This window comes from Corapipo altera, unplaced genomic scaffold (genome assembly GCF_003945725.1).
Source record: "Corapipo altera isolate COAL_440 unplaced genomic scaffold, ASM394572v1 60, whole genome shotgun sequence".
NCBI classification, from domain to species: domain Eukaryota; kingdom Metazoa; phylum Chordata; class Aves; order Passeriformes; family Pipridae; genus Corapipo; species Corapipo altera.
The window spans coordinates 517,308-529,343 of record NW_020884912.1 but is presented as its reverse complement, the minus strand read 5'-3'; the positions used below and the strand labels follow the sequence as shown (position 1 = coordinate 529,343).

General features: G+C 43.8%; 2 protein-coding genes across 12 annotated transcripts in view; one reads left to right on the top strand and one right to left on the bottom strand.

The window, feature by feature from the left end:
- Nucleotides 1–8,402, top strand: part of SSR1 (signal sequence receptor subunit 1) — a 24,466-nt gene extending 16,064 nt beyond the window's left edge. For 2 of the 4 annotated variants that reach the window (XM_027654171.1, XM_027654170.1), the window contains 2 exons: nt 7,187–7,246; nt 7,571–8,402. In XM_027654171.1, the coding sequence (XP_027509972.1) occupies nt 7,187–7,246; nt 7,571–7,595 (85 nt within the window). In that variant the 3' untranslated portion in view covers nt 7,596–8,402. Of the gene's footprint in view, nt 1–1,171; nt 1,194–7,186; nt 7,247–7,570 lie in introns of those variants that run through there. The other 2 variants (XM_027654172.1, XM_027654173.1) reach the window with 1 other exon arrangement.
- Nucleotides 8,347–12,036, bottom strand: part of RREB1 (ras responsive element binding protein 1) — a 124,611-nt gene continuing 120,921 nt past the window's right edge. For 7 of the 8 annotated variants that reach the window (XM_027654164.1, XM_027654165.1, XM_027654162.1 and 4 more), the window contains one exon: nt 8,347–12,036. In XM_027654164.1, coding sequence (XP_027509965.1) covers nt 11,531–12,036 — 506 coding nt within the window. In that variant the 3' untranslated portion in view covers nt 8,347–11,530. The other variant, XM_027654169.1, reaches the window with a different exon arrangement.

Sequence of the window (12,036 nt, the reverse complement as noted above, 5' to 3'; positions counted from 1 at the left end):
TTAAACCATAGGCAGTGGAAAAAGGATTTGTTAAGATGCTTAAAGGTTGCTGAAGCACAAGGTTTAATAAGGCCAAATCCTTATGGCTTTTCCATGAATGCTGTTATCTGACCAAACATGACATTCCAGGCAGTAATTCTACAGTAGCAGTTCCAGCAGGTGTATTGCATCCAAACAGAACAAGGTAAGACTTGCAGGGAAAAAAGCTGACAAAAATGGCTTAAAAATAAAGGATGCTGGGACTCCTGTATTTGTGAAATATATCTGTGGATAAATAAGGAAAAAATTAAAAGCAGATGTGTTGATGTATTTTTAGGTCCGAGAAGACATAAAAATAACTCTGAAATTTGAAGCCTCCCTCATCTTTCCCTGAAAAAATCAAGATAGGTTTTTAAGATCTCATCTTGGTATCTCTTCTTTCTAAACCAGTTATTGCAGTCTATCTATCTGCCTGTCTTTTCTGTCCCCTTATGTTAGTGGTCTTGGCTATAAATTTATATTAGCCAAGATGCAGTAATATTTCAGCATTACAACATCCCAGTCCCTTAACTGATGAGGAAAAGCTGAAACTTAATTTGCCTTTCCTCCTCCCTCTCTGTCTGTTCAGCTGACATGGAAACCACAACTTGTCCTACCTTAACTGAGTTTTCCCTCTGCCACTTAAATTCACATAATGAAACCACCACTTAAGAGCTGGCTCTTTCACACAGCAAAGAGAATGCTTGGAGGTGATGTACTTAGTCTCACAATTGTCTGAATAAGGGAGATTTTCAAGATGATCTCACAGTGTATATTCTAGTAAAGAAAGTTCAGTCCTGCCCTGCAGGGCCTGGATGGAGCTACACAGTGTAATTTTCATAGACATGAAGCTGCTTGATGGAGCATGTGGGATTAAAGCCTTTACCCTAGAGATAAAAATACAGTACTGGGTTCACTAGATGGAATACCAGCAATACCCAAATCTGCCAGCTGAGGGATCTCCCAAGCCTGTGACAACTGCTCCTCATAACAGACAAGTACAAGAGAGCCTCTTTAGCTCCTTCTCAAAGAGCAGCATCTACATGGATGGGTTAGAGCAACTGTGTCTAGCCTTTCTTAATCATTCCTTGCTGTATCTTGGTCACCAGAGTAAATCTGAGCAATATATTTTTCTGTGCTTTTCAGAGCACAGAAAATAATTGCCAGATGTGAAGCTTGAAGTCAGAAAAGCTGTAAGTGGTTATGTCTTGCATTTGCTTCCAGAAAACATCAGGGCTGTAGCCACTGTCAGTGCAAGGTGTTGCAGAGATAAGGTTTATAGGGATGCTGCATACACACTGCCTCTGCCACCTGCTGTCTTGGTGCTGGTTCCACAGTCAGGTTTCCTATGGTTAGAGTTGGATTAAATTGGACCTTTCAACCTTATATGCACCTTGACCACAGTCAGATAAAAAGAGTTCTCATTCAGCTTTTCCATGAAGGCTGGATCAAAGAGCCCAGACTGTTCAGAACACTGAAGCAGCTTCCTTGCCTGAGCCTGGATCCACAGGACTGCAGAAGCAAGCAGGGGACACAACCTTGCTAGGACAGCATGCTTGACCCCAGTCACAGCTGGCAAGTTTTCCACCCCTAAGTTTTCAAGAGAGAAGGAAAGAAAGAACACACTGTTTTCTTTAGCAAGGAGGAAAGTCTTAAAATACCCTATTGCAGGTTTCCAGTGCAAAGGAACTGCTAGAATTTAAATAGTGTCTGATGACTGTTACATACAGTGTGGCAAATGTGGTCACCAAAATAACAGGTTATATTTAGAAGCAAGTTTAAATACCCTAAAAACACTTGATCATGAAGTGCGACATTTTCTTTAGAGCCAGTAGTTAAGACTTAGTTAATGCTTGGTTGTTTGTAATAGTGCTTCATTCATGGAGAGTGGAATTAATTTCTCACAGCTGAAAATGACATTAGTAGTTTGATAGGTTCCCTCAAGATCCTCTTGAGACTGAACTCAGTCTGCTCCTGTTTAAAGCATCTCACTGGGTGTCACTTACTGTTCCATTAGTTAGGTGCAGTGCTCCTTGTAGTTACTCATTTCTTTCTGTGACAATCCCCAAGGGCCATCACCTCTCATTCCTATTTTGCTGAATTTATAGAATTGCACCAACCCAGACATCACTGATTCCCTACAGTGGAAGTAACTACTTGCCATCAGGGATCTGCTAACAAACTGCAAAACATCCCTCAGCTGCAGTTCAGTATAACACTGCTGGAAGGAACTGGGGGAGAGGCTGCTATCACTTTTAATTAAGTGTTGTTCAAATTAAGTACGTTCATTTTTAAGCAGGTGTTTTACAGCTGCTAAAGACTTTTCTTTCAGAAAAGGAGTTCAAAACTGTCAAAGAGGTGCACTCACCAAAAAGTAATAGCCAAATGCATTAAAGGCAGCATGTGGCTCTGCATCCTGTGCCAGAACATGTTACCATGAGGTGCACATGTTGCTCAGTTCTCCAGATCCCTCTCTTTCCCTCACCTACAACTCATTTTCTAACAGGCTCTGTGTCTCAGGTAGCTGTGCTAGACAGCCCCTGTGGTTTTAACTCCAAAAGATGCTGACAGATAGTGGTCTAGACACAAGCTCAGAAATCAAACTTGCTGTGCTGTGGTGCAGACTTCACAGACTGCTGTGTATATGCAGGCAGGTTGATACTCTGATTTTCTCTGACTGTGGAGTATAATGGACCTGATACATGTAACCTTGAAGCCTCAGTCACACAGGCACCTTGAAGGCAACAGATTAAATGGTGTTAAACATCCTGCCACCAAAAAGACTTTCTGGCATAGTGTGCAAATCCAGGAATATTGGATCCCACTCAGCAGCAGTGCATGTGGTAGAACATGGGAGGCCATGTGCTACCTCCTCCCCAGCTGCTCCCCAGGAGCCCTGTGCATCAAGTAGGGTTGCGCTTCACTAGAATTAGAAGAAAACAGCAATGATGAAGGTTATATTTTTTGTCTAGAGCCAGGTTTTACCTGGTCACCTTCCTGTTCCCAAGCACAGGTCATGTGGTAAAGCTTGAGTTGCAAATACTTGGGAGAAATACTGGTCAAAGCAAGCCTACATCTCACAAGTAGCACTACCATCACCCAAAAATAAGATACAAATATTTATTTTGGGTACAGATTCATTAGAAGTCAGATGCTGCTCATTTAAAACAAACCTAAGCTGTCATTCTCTGTAGGATCAGGAGATGGGAGGAAGCTTAACAAATCAATTGCTTTAGTTACCCAAACATAACTGACCTTGTACCTGCACCCACTCCCTGTCTGGAGGCAGGGGCTGATAGTGCTGTGTGCGCACACTCAGGAAGGACCATTTCTTTGCACATTTGCTGCCAAGAGGCACGTTTTGCTGTTCCTCATGCCCCAGCTGCTCAGATCATGCCCTGTAGTAGAGCTACTGACCCTCTGGCTGACATTTTGTCCTAACCTTCACACATTTTTATGAGCAGCACGGCTGCGCTCCACGTGTGGTTTACAGGCTAAAAATTACCGGCGGAAAGTCAGCCCGTAGCCGTGCTGGCCTTTACTGCATTAACCTCTGCCTCCGAGATTATGAAAACAGATCAGGCCTTTCACGATGAAAAGCCTTTTCTCCAGCAGATTCCTCTTATTTACAGCCTCCCATTAACTGATGTTCGTAAGCTGCTTCACAACCCTCTGCTGAAAGGCTTTACAGAAGTTCAGGCACTTTCACAACAGCGTATTCCGAACACCCATCGTCCAGAGTTTCCTCATACACTCCTGGCAGTTTTCCCTGACAAACAAGAGACAAATCTGGCACAGAAGACATAAACTAGCACAGCAAAGAAGAAAGCTATTTTCAGTTCCTACTACTCAGAGGATTGCTACGTTTACTGCATTACTCAGTGAGGTTGGGTGAGCCAGAGGAGTCTTCCCACTTACTACTGTTTAATATATAAAAAAACCTGCTTCCCTTTTGTGAGGGTCTTTTTTTAGGCTGAGGGGGGACTTGAGAACTGAAGGTAGGAGGCAATACTAGAATTTTAGGAAAGCCTCAACAATATTTCTCAACTCCATGTAGTTTCACCTCTACAGGGTGATTTCAGATGTGTCCTGAAACGAAGGCATCTTGGCACCTTACCTAGCAATACTCTGAAGGTTTTCATTTCCATAGAGAAATCAATCAAGTTTTTTGTCTGTGTGGCACCCCATTAACACACTGGCATGTGTGTGCAGGTTATCACTTACCTGAGGTGACACTTGCATATATCAACATCAAGGCAGATGCTCCTATATCTGTTGGGCATCCCATTCTGTGCAGTAACCTGCCAGCAGACTGCTGCCAGCAGTGTCTTCACTGCTGTCTTGGAGCAGGCCAGCTGCCCTCTGACTCTCCACTGTATTTCTCCCAAGTATTAAACCACTTAATTTCCTTTTTAAAAAAAGGTATTTCTGGAAAAACAATTTCATAAACATCTTTTTACAGTGCTGAACATGCTGCTGCTGACAAACACAACACACCCACAACCTAACCTTCACCCCATCCCTTGCTTTAAATAGGCCTCCATGCCCAGGTGAAGCCACTGATGGGTCCTGGCAGCACACAGGGATGGTGCTGTTGCAGCTTTCGCACCTGTAGAGGTGCAGCTGGTGAGACATCCTAAATAATTCTCTCCCAGAGCACTCCTCCCTATGCTGTGCCCCCCTCCCAGTCCTCTAATAATTCCCAAGCAAACACGTGAGTACCACTGGACGAATGAGTCCCTCACTTGTCCTAGGGCTAAGGGCACACACCACTTGTGTCTGACACCCACTCAATGTGTGGGAGAAACACCTTGGGCTTACTTGGTATAAATCATCCTTTCAGAATTGTTGAGAAGGGGCTAAATCATCTCAAACTGCATTCGCAATACACAGTCCTCAGCTGAGGGGACTAGGAAAGACACCATTGAGGTCATATTGAGAAAGGCCAAGAGGTATGAACTTGCTGAGTGCAAGTCTGTGCACCTGCAGGACATGCTTCAGACATACTAGATGGGGCTCCATGAACAAACCACTTTTCCTGTTAATGTTCTTCAAAACAAGAGGAACAGGCTGTGACCATACACCCACTCAGCAGAGCTGTTGGCTCAGGAACCCCAGCTGTGCTGAATCTCCTGTCATTTTAGAGATATTTCCATTTTCTCTAATCCTGTGATCCAGCATGGCACTAATTTCCAAAGACTAGGGAAATCCAGCAGCAAATCTGCAGGTAGCTGCAGTCACCGTTTTCCAGACAGTGACAATATGCTCCTGGATGTTTGTTTCCCCTGTTCCCTGTGTGTGCATGTGAGGACATGGAGCAAGGAGCACAACTCCAGTGTGGGGCTGGAGGCCAAACCCAGGAACTCCAGAGCACACCCAGGACGCAAAGTCCAGGGGTCACCACAGTGAAGTGGTGATATGCCACCAACCTGCAGTGCACACACAGCCAGGGGACCGATCACATCCCCAGGTCAGACACCGCACAGGCAATCCAAGATGCAGATACCAATCAAATCATACCACCTCACTTAGGCTAGATACATACCTTTTCCTACACACACACTTCCCTCTTCCCCAAACCTTGGACCATTTTTCATGAAACATTCAGCTCCTCCCTAGCATGAAGGAGGTTTTCAAAATCCCCCAAGTCAATTCCTTTTTTTAAACAGATCAGAGCACAAAACCCAGCATCTCCCTCATTGCCCCTTTCGCTGTTGCAGCACAGCCCCTCCCTTGCACAGGTGATTACAGTTAGTGCCAAGGAAGGGGAATAGGGGGGAAAATATTTTATGCAGCTCCTTGGCTGGAGGCTCAGGTGACCCATGACACCAGAAGATGGTGGTGCATTGTACAGGTTTTACTCACTTCCCTCCCTGATGTTGGGTACTCCAGTACTCAGGTTCTTGGAAATGCTGCCGTGGCCCCTTTTTGCACAGTCCAGCAGTTAAAGGATGTTCTGTCAGAGTGGGTTAGACTGACATACAGAAAGTGCTGATTATTCTGTGCTGGGGTCTTGTCTCCCTTTTACAGGTAGTCCTAACCCTCAGGGTTTCTAAGAGTGACATTTTCAATCCCACTGTAACTCTACACAAAGGCCTAAAGAATACGGCATGTGTGACTCCCCAAACCGGAGACTTGCAAAGAAGGAAAAGTTTCAAGTAAACTTTTACCCCTTGCCACCTCTGTTAGTTGAATTGTGACTGATTTTGTTTGAGAAAGGCTTTTTTTCAACAGAACAGGCCAAAACACTATGTTAAGTGTCAACAGCAAATTATTTCTGATTGTACTCACTTTCTGAAGATGTTGGTGTAGGCATTCAGCCCTCCCATCCCTCAGATTCTGGCTACTTTTTGACAGCTGGATAATGGAAAACAAATACCTTTATTCCTTTCTCTTTACCTGTTTGCAATTCAATAGCAGCAAAGATGCAAAAGATGCTCCAACCAGGGTCTGCATCTTGCTTTGGGACAGCCAGTTTTTACCCAATCCTGCTATCTCCAGCCCATTCCCACAGCCTACAGCTTCATACTCCACACTTGGGAAAAAACCCCACTCTCCTGGTGCCCCTCGCTGCCAAGGCATCCCTGTGGTGGCACAGGACTTACATCTTCCCCAAACCTTAATGCTCTGGGCTAAGTGTGTGGCCTCCATGCCTGAGGCACTGCTGTGAGACAGATCCACAACACAGGGGCTACGCCACTCTCTGTCCATGTGGAGATTTAGCCTGCAGCTTTACCTTTAAGACACAGTGGGGAAAAAAATCTTTAGGGAATGAGGCGAGGAACCAGCAAGTTGGAGGAAGCACATAGAGACACCACCACCTCCCCACCTCTCTGTTAACCTGATGTTTCAGGCCAGATCTCCTGCTGGAGTTGGTGCAGGGAGGAGTGGAGTCAGAAAGAGGGAAAGGGAAATGCCAGCAAGGAGCAAAGTTCAGCCGGCCCTGCAGGGTGTTACGCTGTCAAAGGCAAGAAGAGCAGGGAAATTCCCAACTTGTGAATAGTCACTGCAAATTGAGGTAGAAGGAGAAAAGGGCTGGGCACAGCAATTATACCCTTCCATGGCCAAGAACCAAGTGCTTTCTAAGTCATCTATTTCATAAGTAACTAGTCACAGTCACTTCCTAGCCACATAAACTCATCCCATTTGATTTTACACCTCCTGACAGGTCCCCACACCACTTGGATGCAAGCTTCCCATCAGTCTCACGAGAGGAGAGGAGACACAGGTCAGTGGGTGGGAGAGGGAAGATTTATTTTTCTGCTCGTTTCCTCCCTCAGAAATCATGCCTCCACCCACTCAGCCCACCCAAAGAGTGTTCACAGAGCCCCACTTCATCAGGTATCCTTAGTTTGGGGCAGAGCTGGCTAGCTGACTGCTTTTCTTTGAAACTGGCCCTCTTTAGGGAGGAGGGACCAGCTCCTCAATAGAGGAAGTGCTGAGGAATTTTGACATCTGTCAGGAACGTGCAGGAGGCTTGAGGGAGGAAAGCAGCAGCAGTTCACCCCAAGTCTGTCTCTCTCATTCTGAACCCGGTTCAATTCTCTGCCAGAAAGAGCCATCGCAGCAGGACTTAGGAAGATGGGGATGCTTCAGCTTCACTGCAATTCCCTGGCCTCCAGAGCTGGATACACAACTCAGATGATTCTTTGGCTCACTGTCCTGTGAAAGGCATTTTATTTATAGGAAGGCATATAAAATGCAACTAAGGCAGTTCTGACAAGCTAAAACAAAGGATTTCTCTCTTTGTGACACATGCACGTGGCTTTTGAATACATCCCAAAGAGTTCACAACCATAAACACTTATGCAAGAAAAATACTACAGTGGCAGAAACCTACTTAATTTATACACAAAGCAACTGATATAGTGTTAATCACCACAGCTGGAAGGACACTCACTTATGTGACTATGGGGCTACAATTAATAAAAAAAAGGAAAGAGAACCCTGACCCACCGCCTACGCAGGAAAATCAGCACCAAAGTACTTTCCTGTTGTATTCGGCTGCTCTGTTGAGGAACTACACCAGGAGAAAAGCAGCATTTCAAAGGGGCTTGACTACTAGAAAATGGTGGTCAAAAGGAACATGCATTTTCAGAGTGCTGCAATCATCTGCAACTCAAACTCAGATCAACCGAAGGAAGAGAAATGCTGATGCTACTGGCACAGATAAGCTCTGGTTTGTACATCATCCTCCAGCAGAACTAAGTCTGAGAGCAAGTTACAACAAACCCACAAGAAGAGCCACGTCCATTTCATAACCTATAATTTTTAAATATAACATTTTATTGCTTAGATGGTTTGATACAGAACAAGTTTTACTTTTTATTTTGAATTTGGAAGTACTGTACAACTGAATAAAAAGAGGAATAAAAGTACCAAAACAAATGTGTGATTCTCTGTTCATGTGGCATAAACCAGTCTTGTACACAATTCGTAGCAGCAGTTTAAGTTCCCTTTAGAAAAATATGAATTCTACACATTTATTACTGTTTCCTGCATGGGATGAAATCACTAGGATTAAAATTCCTTCGTGGAGAGAGAGAAGAGAGAAAAAAGACACAGAGAGAGAGAAGATGATGAATCATTCTGAAAATGGAATCAGACTGTCACATAGCCCCCGAAAGTTATTTCACAACAGCCTCAAACAAGGTTCTCTCTTTTTTTTTTCCTTTGTTTATTTTTCTTTGCGCTTTCACAGTCAAGTGCTTAATGTAGTGATTGAATTATCTCCATGTTAAGTCCATTGCAACTCAGGAAAAAGCATTTTAGAAGATTTTTTTTTTTGTTTTGTTTTGTTTTTTGTAAAAGCCCTGAGAGAGGAAAAAAATAAAAAGATTCAAACAAAAATCATATAGAGACAAATTAGCTGAACATGCAAACTAAAGCCTAAGATTCACCCATAGTTTAAACACATTATAAATTTCACAGTTTAATATTGGGGGAGGAGGGGAAACAAAAAAAAATCCCAACAACAGCAACAGTTCTCAGTCAAACTCAACTAATAAAAATGTCAATAAAATGTGGCAAGACCTTATACTCTACTAGGATATAGATAAAGGCTAAATAAAGCTTTAAATCAATAGTGATTATTGCTAGCAGATGTCCCGGCAGGATGCTGGGAATTAATTACTTGCTACATTGTTCTGCAGCATATAGTTTAGTAATGGCTTCTCCCCCACAGTATTGCGCAGTTTAGTGTGGAGAGTTGCAAAAAAAAAAAACCAAAAAAACCCAAAATAAACAAACAAAAAAACCAAATGACAAAAACCAAAAAATACCCAAAATAATAATAATAATAATAATAATTATAATTATAATAGTAATAACAATTTAAGGGATGCATGAACTGGTTTTAATTAAGTAGAATGCACCTGGGTAGAGTTTCAAATGAATCACTGGTTGTGATTGGTTTATCTATATCTGGCATTAGCTTCGTTTCAGAACTGGTTCAAACATCCCTATTTAAAAATTAAAAAAAAAAATCAACCACAAAAAAATAGAAATCACATATACCTCAACCATTTTTTCTTATTCTATTTCCAAGAATATTACTCAAGAACGCTTCTCTTCCTCTCAATTCTGGACAGTGAGATTTCAGTCTCCAGAAATTTTACGAGAATTTTAATATATAGATAGATATATATAGATATATATATTATATAATATAGACTGGGTTCGAGGCCCACTTCCTCCATGTCTGGTGAGAGCAGGAAAAGCAATTCTGCGGGGGGGAAGGAGGGAGGGTCACAGTGCGGGCTGGGCTGGGCTGGGCTGCAGTGGTGGAATAGCACAGTGAGGCTCCGGCAATGCTATTATGGCTCTGTCTGTCCCAGAGGTCATGACTGAAGGACAATTAACAAACAACAATAACGACGACAACAACAACAAGGACAACAAAAATGCTGTGCACTCCTAAAAATGCGCAGCTACAGTAGGATACATTTCACTTAACCCCTTCAATATTGGTGGCCAGAGTGTCACCTGTTGCCGGCAACAGGAGCCATACAGAGAAATTCCAGCTGCCAGCATTAAAGGGGTTAAATTACTGATATGAAATTTAGACGCACACCTTAAGTCTTCAAGCATCAACCCCAAAATCTCAGGAAGAATTTAATTTCTTTTTAATTTATTTTATTTATTTTTAACATGTCGTATATCTGTAGTTTTATTACCAGTAGTATTTTCTTGCTCTAGAACGTGACAGTAGCAAGATGAGGGTAAGGCTCGCATTTCTCTCTTGCTTTCAACTGGAAGACGGAATAACTTTGCTCTTTAAGTAACACACGCTATCACCAATGTGATTGCAACAAGACTAATCCAGCACTCGCAGTGCCTTTCTCACGCACTTGGAGGGGGGGCCTGGCGTGGCCCCATCCTCGCACACCTCTCCTCTGATACTCACACACGCACCCACACGCACACACTCACACCCCACCACGAGTGAGATGTACCCCTGCACAGGTGGGATGATACCTCGCTGGCCTCCACTTGACTCTCTGGTCAGAGGAAGGGTTTCATTTAAAGTACAGTGGAAGAGCTGCAACACAGGAGGAGGAGGAAGAGGAGGAGCAGGAGGAGGAGCAGGAGGAGGAGCTGGTGAAAGCGTTAAGTCAAAAACACTTGGAGAGGGGATCCAAGCTGCGCTACGCATCTCTGTGGGCAAATATTGCCCATTGGTTTCTGCTGACTGCAGAGACGAGCGAACTGATGGATTTATAAAATAATAATAAAATAATAATAATAATATACTGAAGCAAATCAAACATATGTAACAGCAGGTGCATAATTTCCATAGGTTACGTTGCTATGTAACTCTTCTCTGTACACATGCTCAGTTCATGACGGCCAGAAAAAACCCCTAGGATTCAGAAGACCATTTCTAATGCTAAAAAGTGGAAACAAGCATGAGGTTGAAATTCATTGCTTTTGGCTTGAACCACTTTGAACACCTTCAACTGCCACGTTGTTCAGGCCTCGAACAGGCTTAATGCTCCACCGTGTGGCAAATGCAAGAACATCTACTGAGAAAAAACAATAAATCAACATCTCCTCTGCATCTCCTCTGACTATTTCATATGAAATTCACATCATTTTTCTTCCAGTTATTGGCTGTGGTATCCAAGGGCCTCCCACCCCACTGCCCCCATTTCCAGCTCAGAGAACAAACACAGCGACTATCACAGATATACAAGAACAAGCTCACGCACACCAATACAAAAGGTAACATTAATGCTTAAATGAAAAAGGGTCCTCTCCAAATAATTCTTTAAAATATTAAAATCATTTTTGAAAAAATCTATAATACCAAAAGATCTAATAAAGTAGTAAGGCACTCAAATCAGTATATACTGTAGTCTCTTGCATTATTATACTGAAAGGCATATGGCACCGCGTCCAGTCTGCCATACTCTCCCCATAGCTGTAGGTCGCTCTTCCAAAATGAGACTCCAGAAACCTTGCTCTGCTGGCTTCAGTTTGCCTGCTGGGATGGGTCCAACCTCCTAGCAAGTCATTCAACCCCCAACAGCTGAGGTGCACTGTCTGCAGGTGCAAGGATGTGATTCATGGGAGATGGTGTGTTGTGCATCTCCAGCAAGTCCTGAATGAAACCTGAGGGCCTCTCATGCTCGGAGCCACCCCGAGGTTCCTGGTCTTTTGCGGTCTGTTTCTGTGCGCTCTTGGTGGGCTCCATGAGGCAGGTGCCGCTCCTCTCCTCTCCGCAGGGGGAATCCATGGCCATGCCAGCCAGGGACTCATTTCGGCTTCCCATGAGGGGTGTATGGCTACCGACAGCCCCCGCGGAGTCGCACTCGTTTTCTGAGATGGGGTTGGCGCCACTGTGATTGGACTCATTTTCACTGTCTTCTCCACACCTCGACTGGGTCTCCTCCTTGTCACTCTCCTTCCCGTGGTTTCGGGCATTTTTGACTTTCTGGTGTATGCGCTGGTGACGAACCAGGCTGTGCTTCAGAGTGAAGGTCCGTTCACAGGTTTGACACTTGTAAGGTCTCTCAC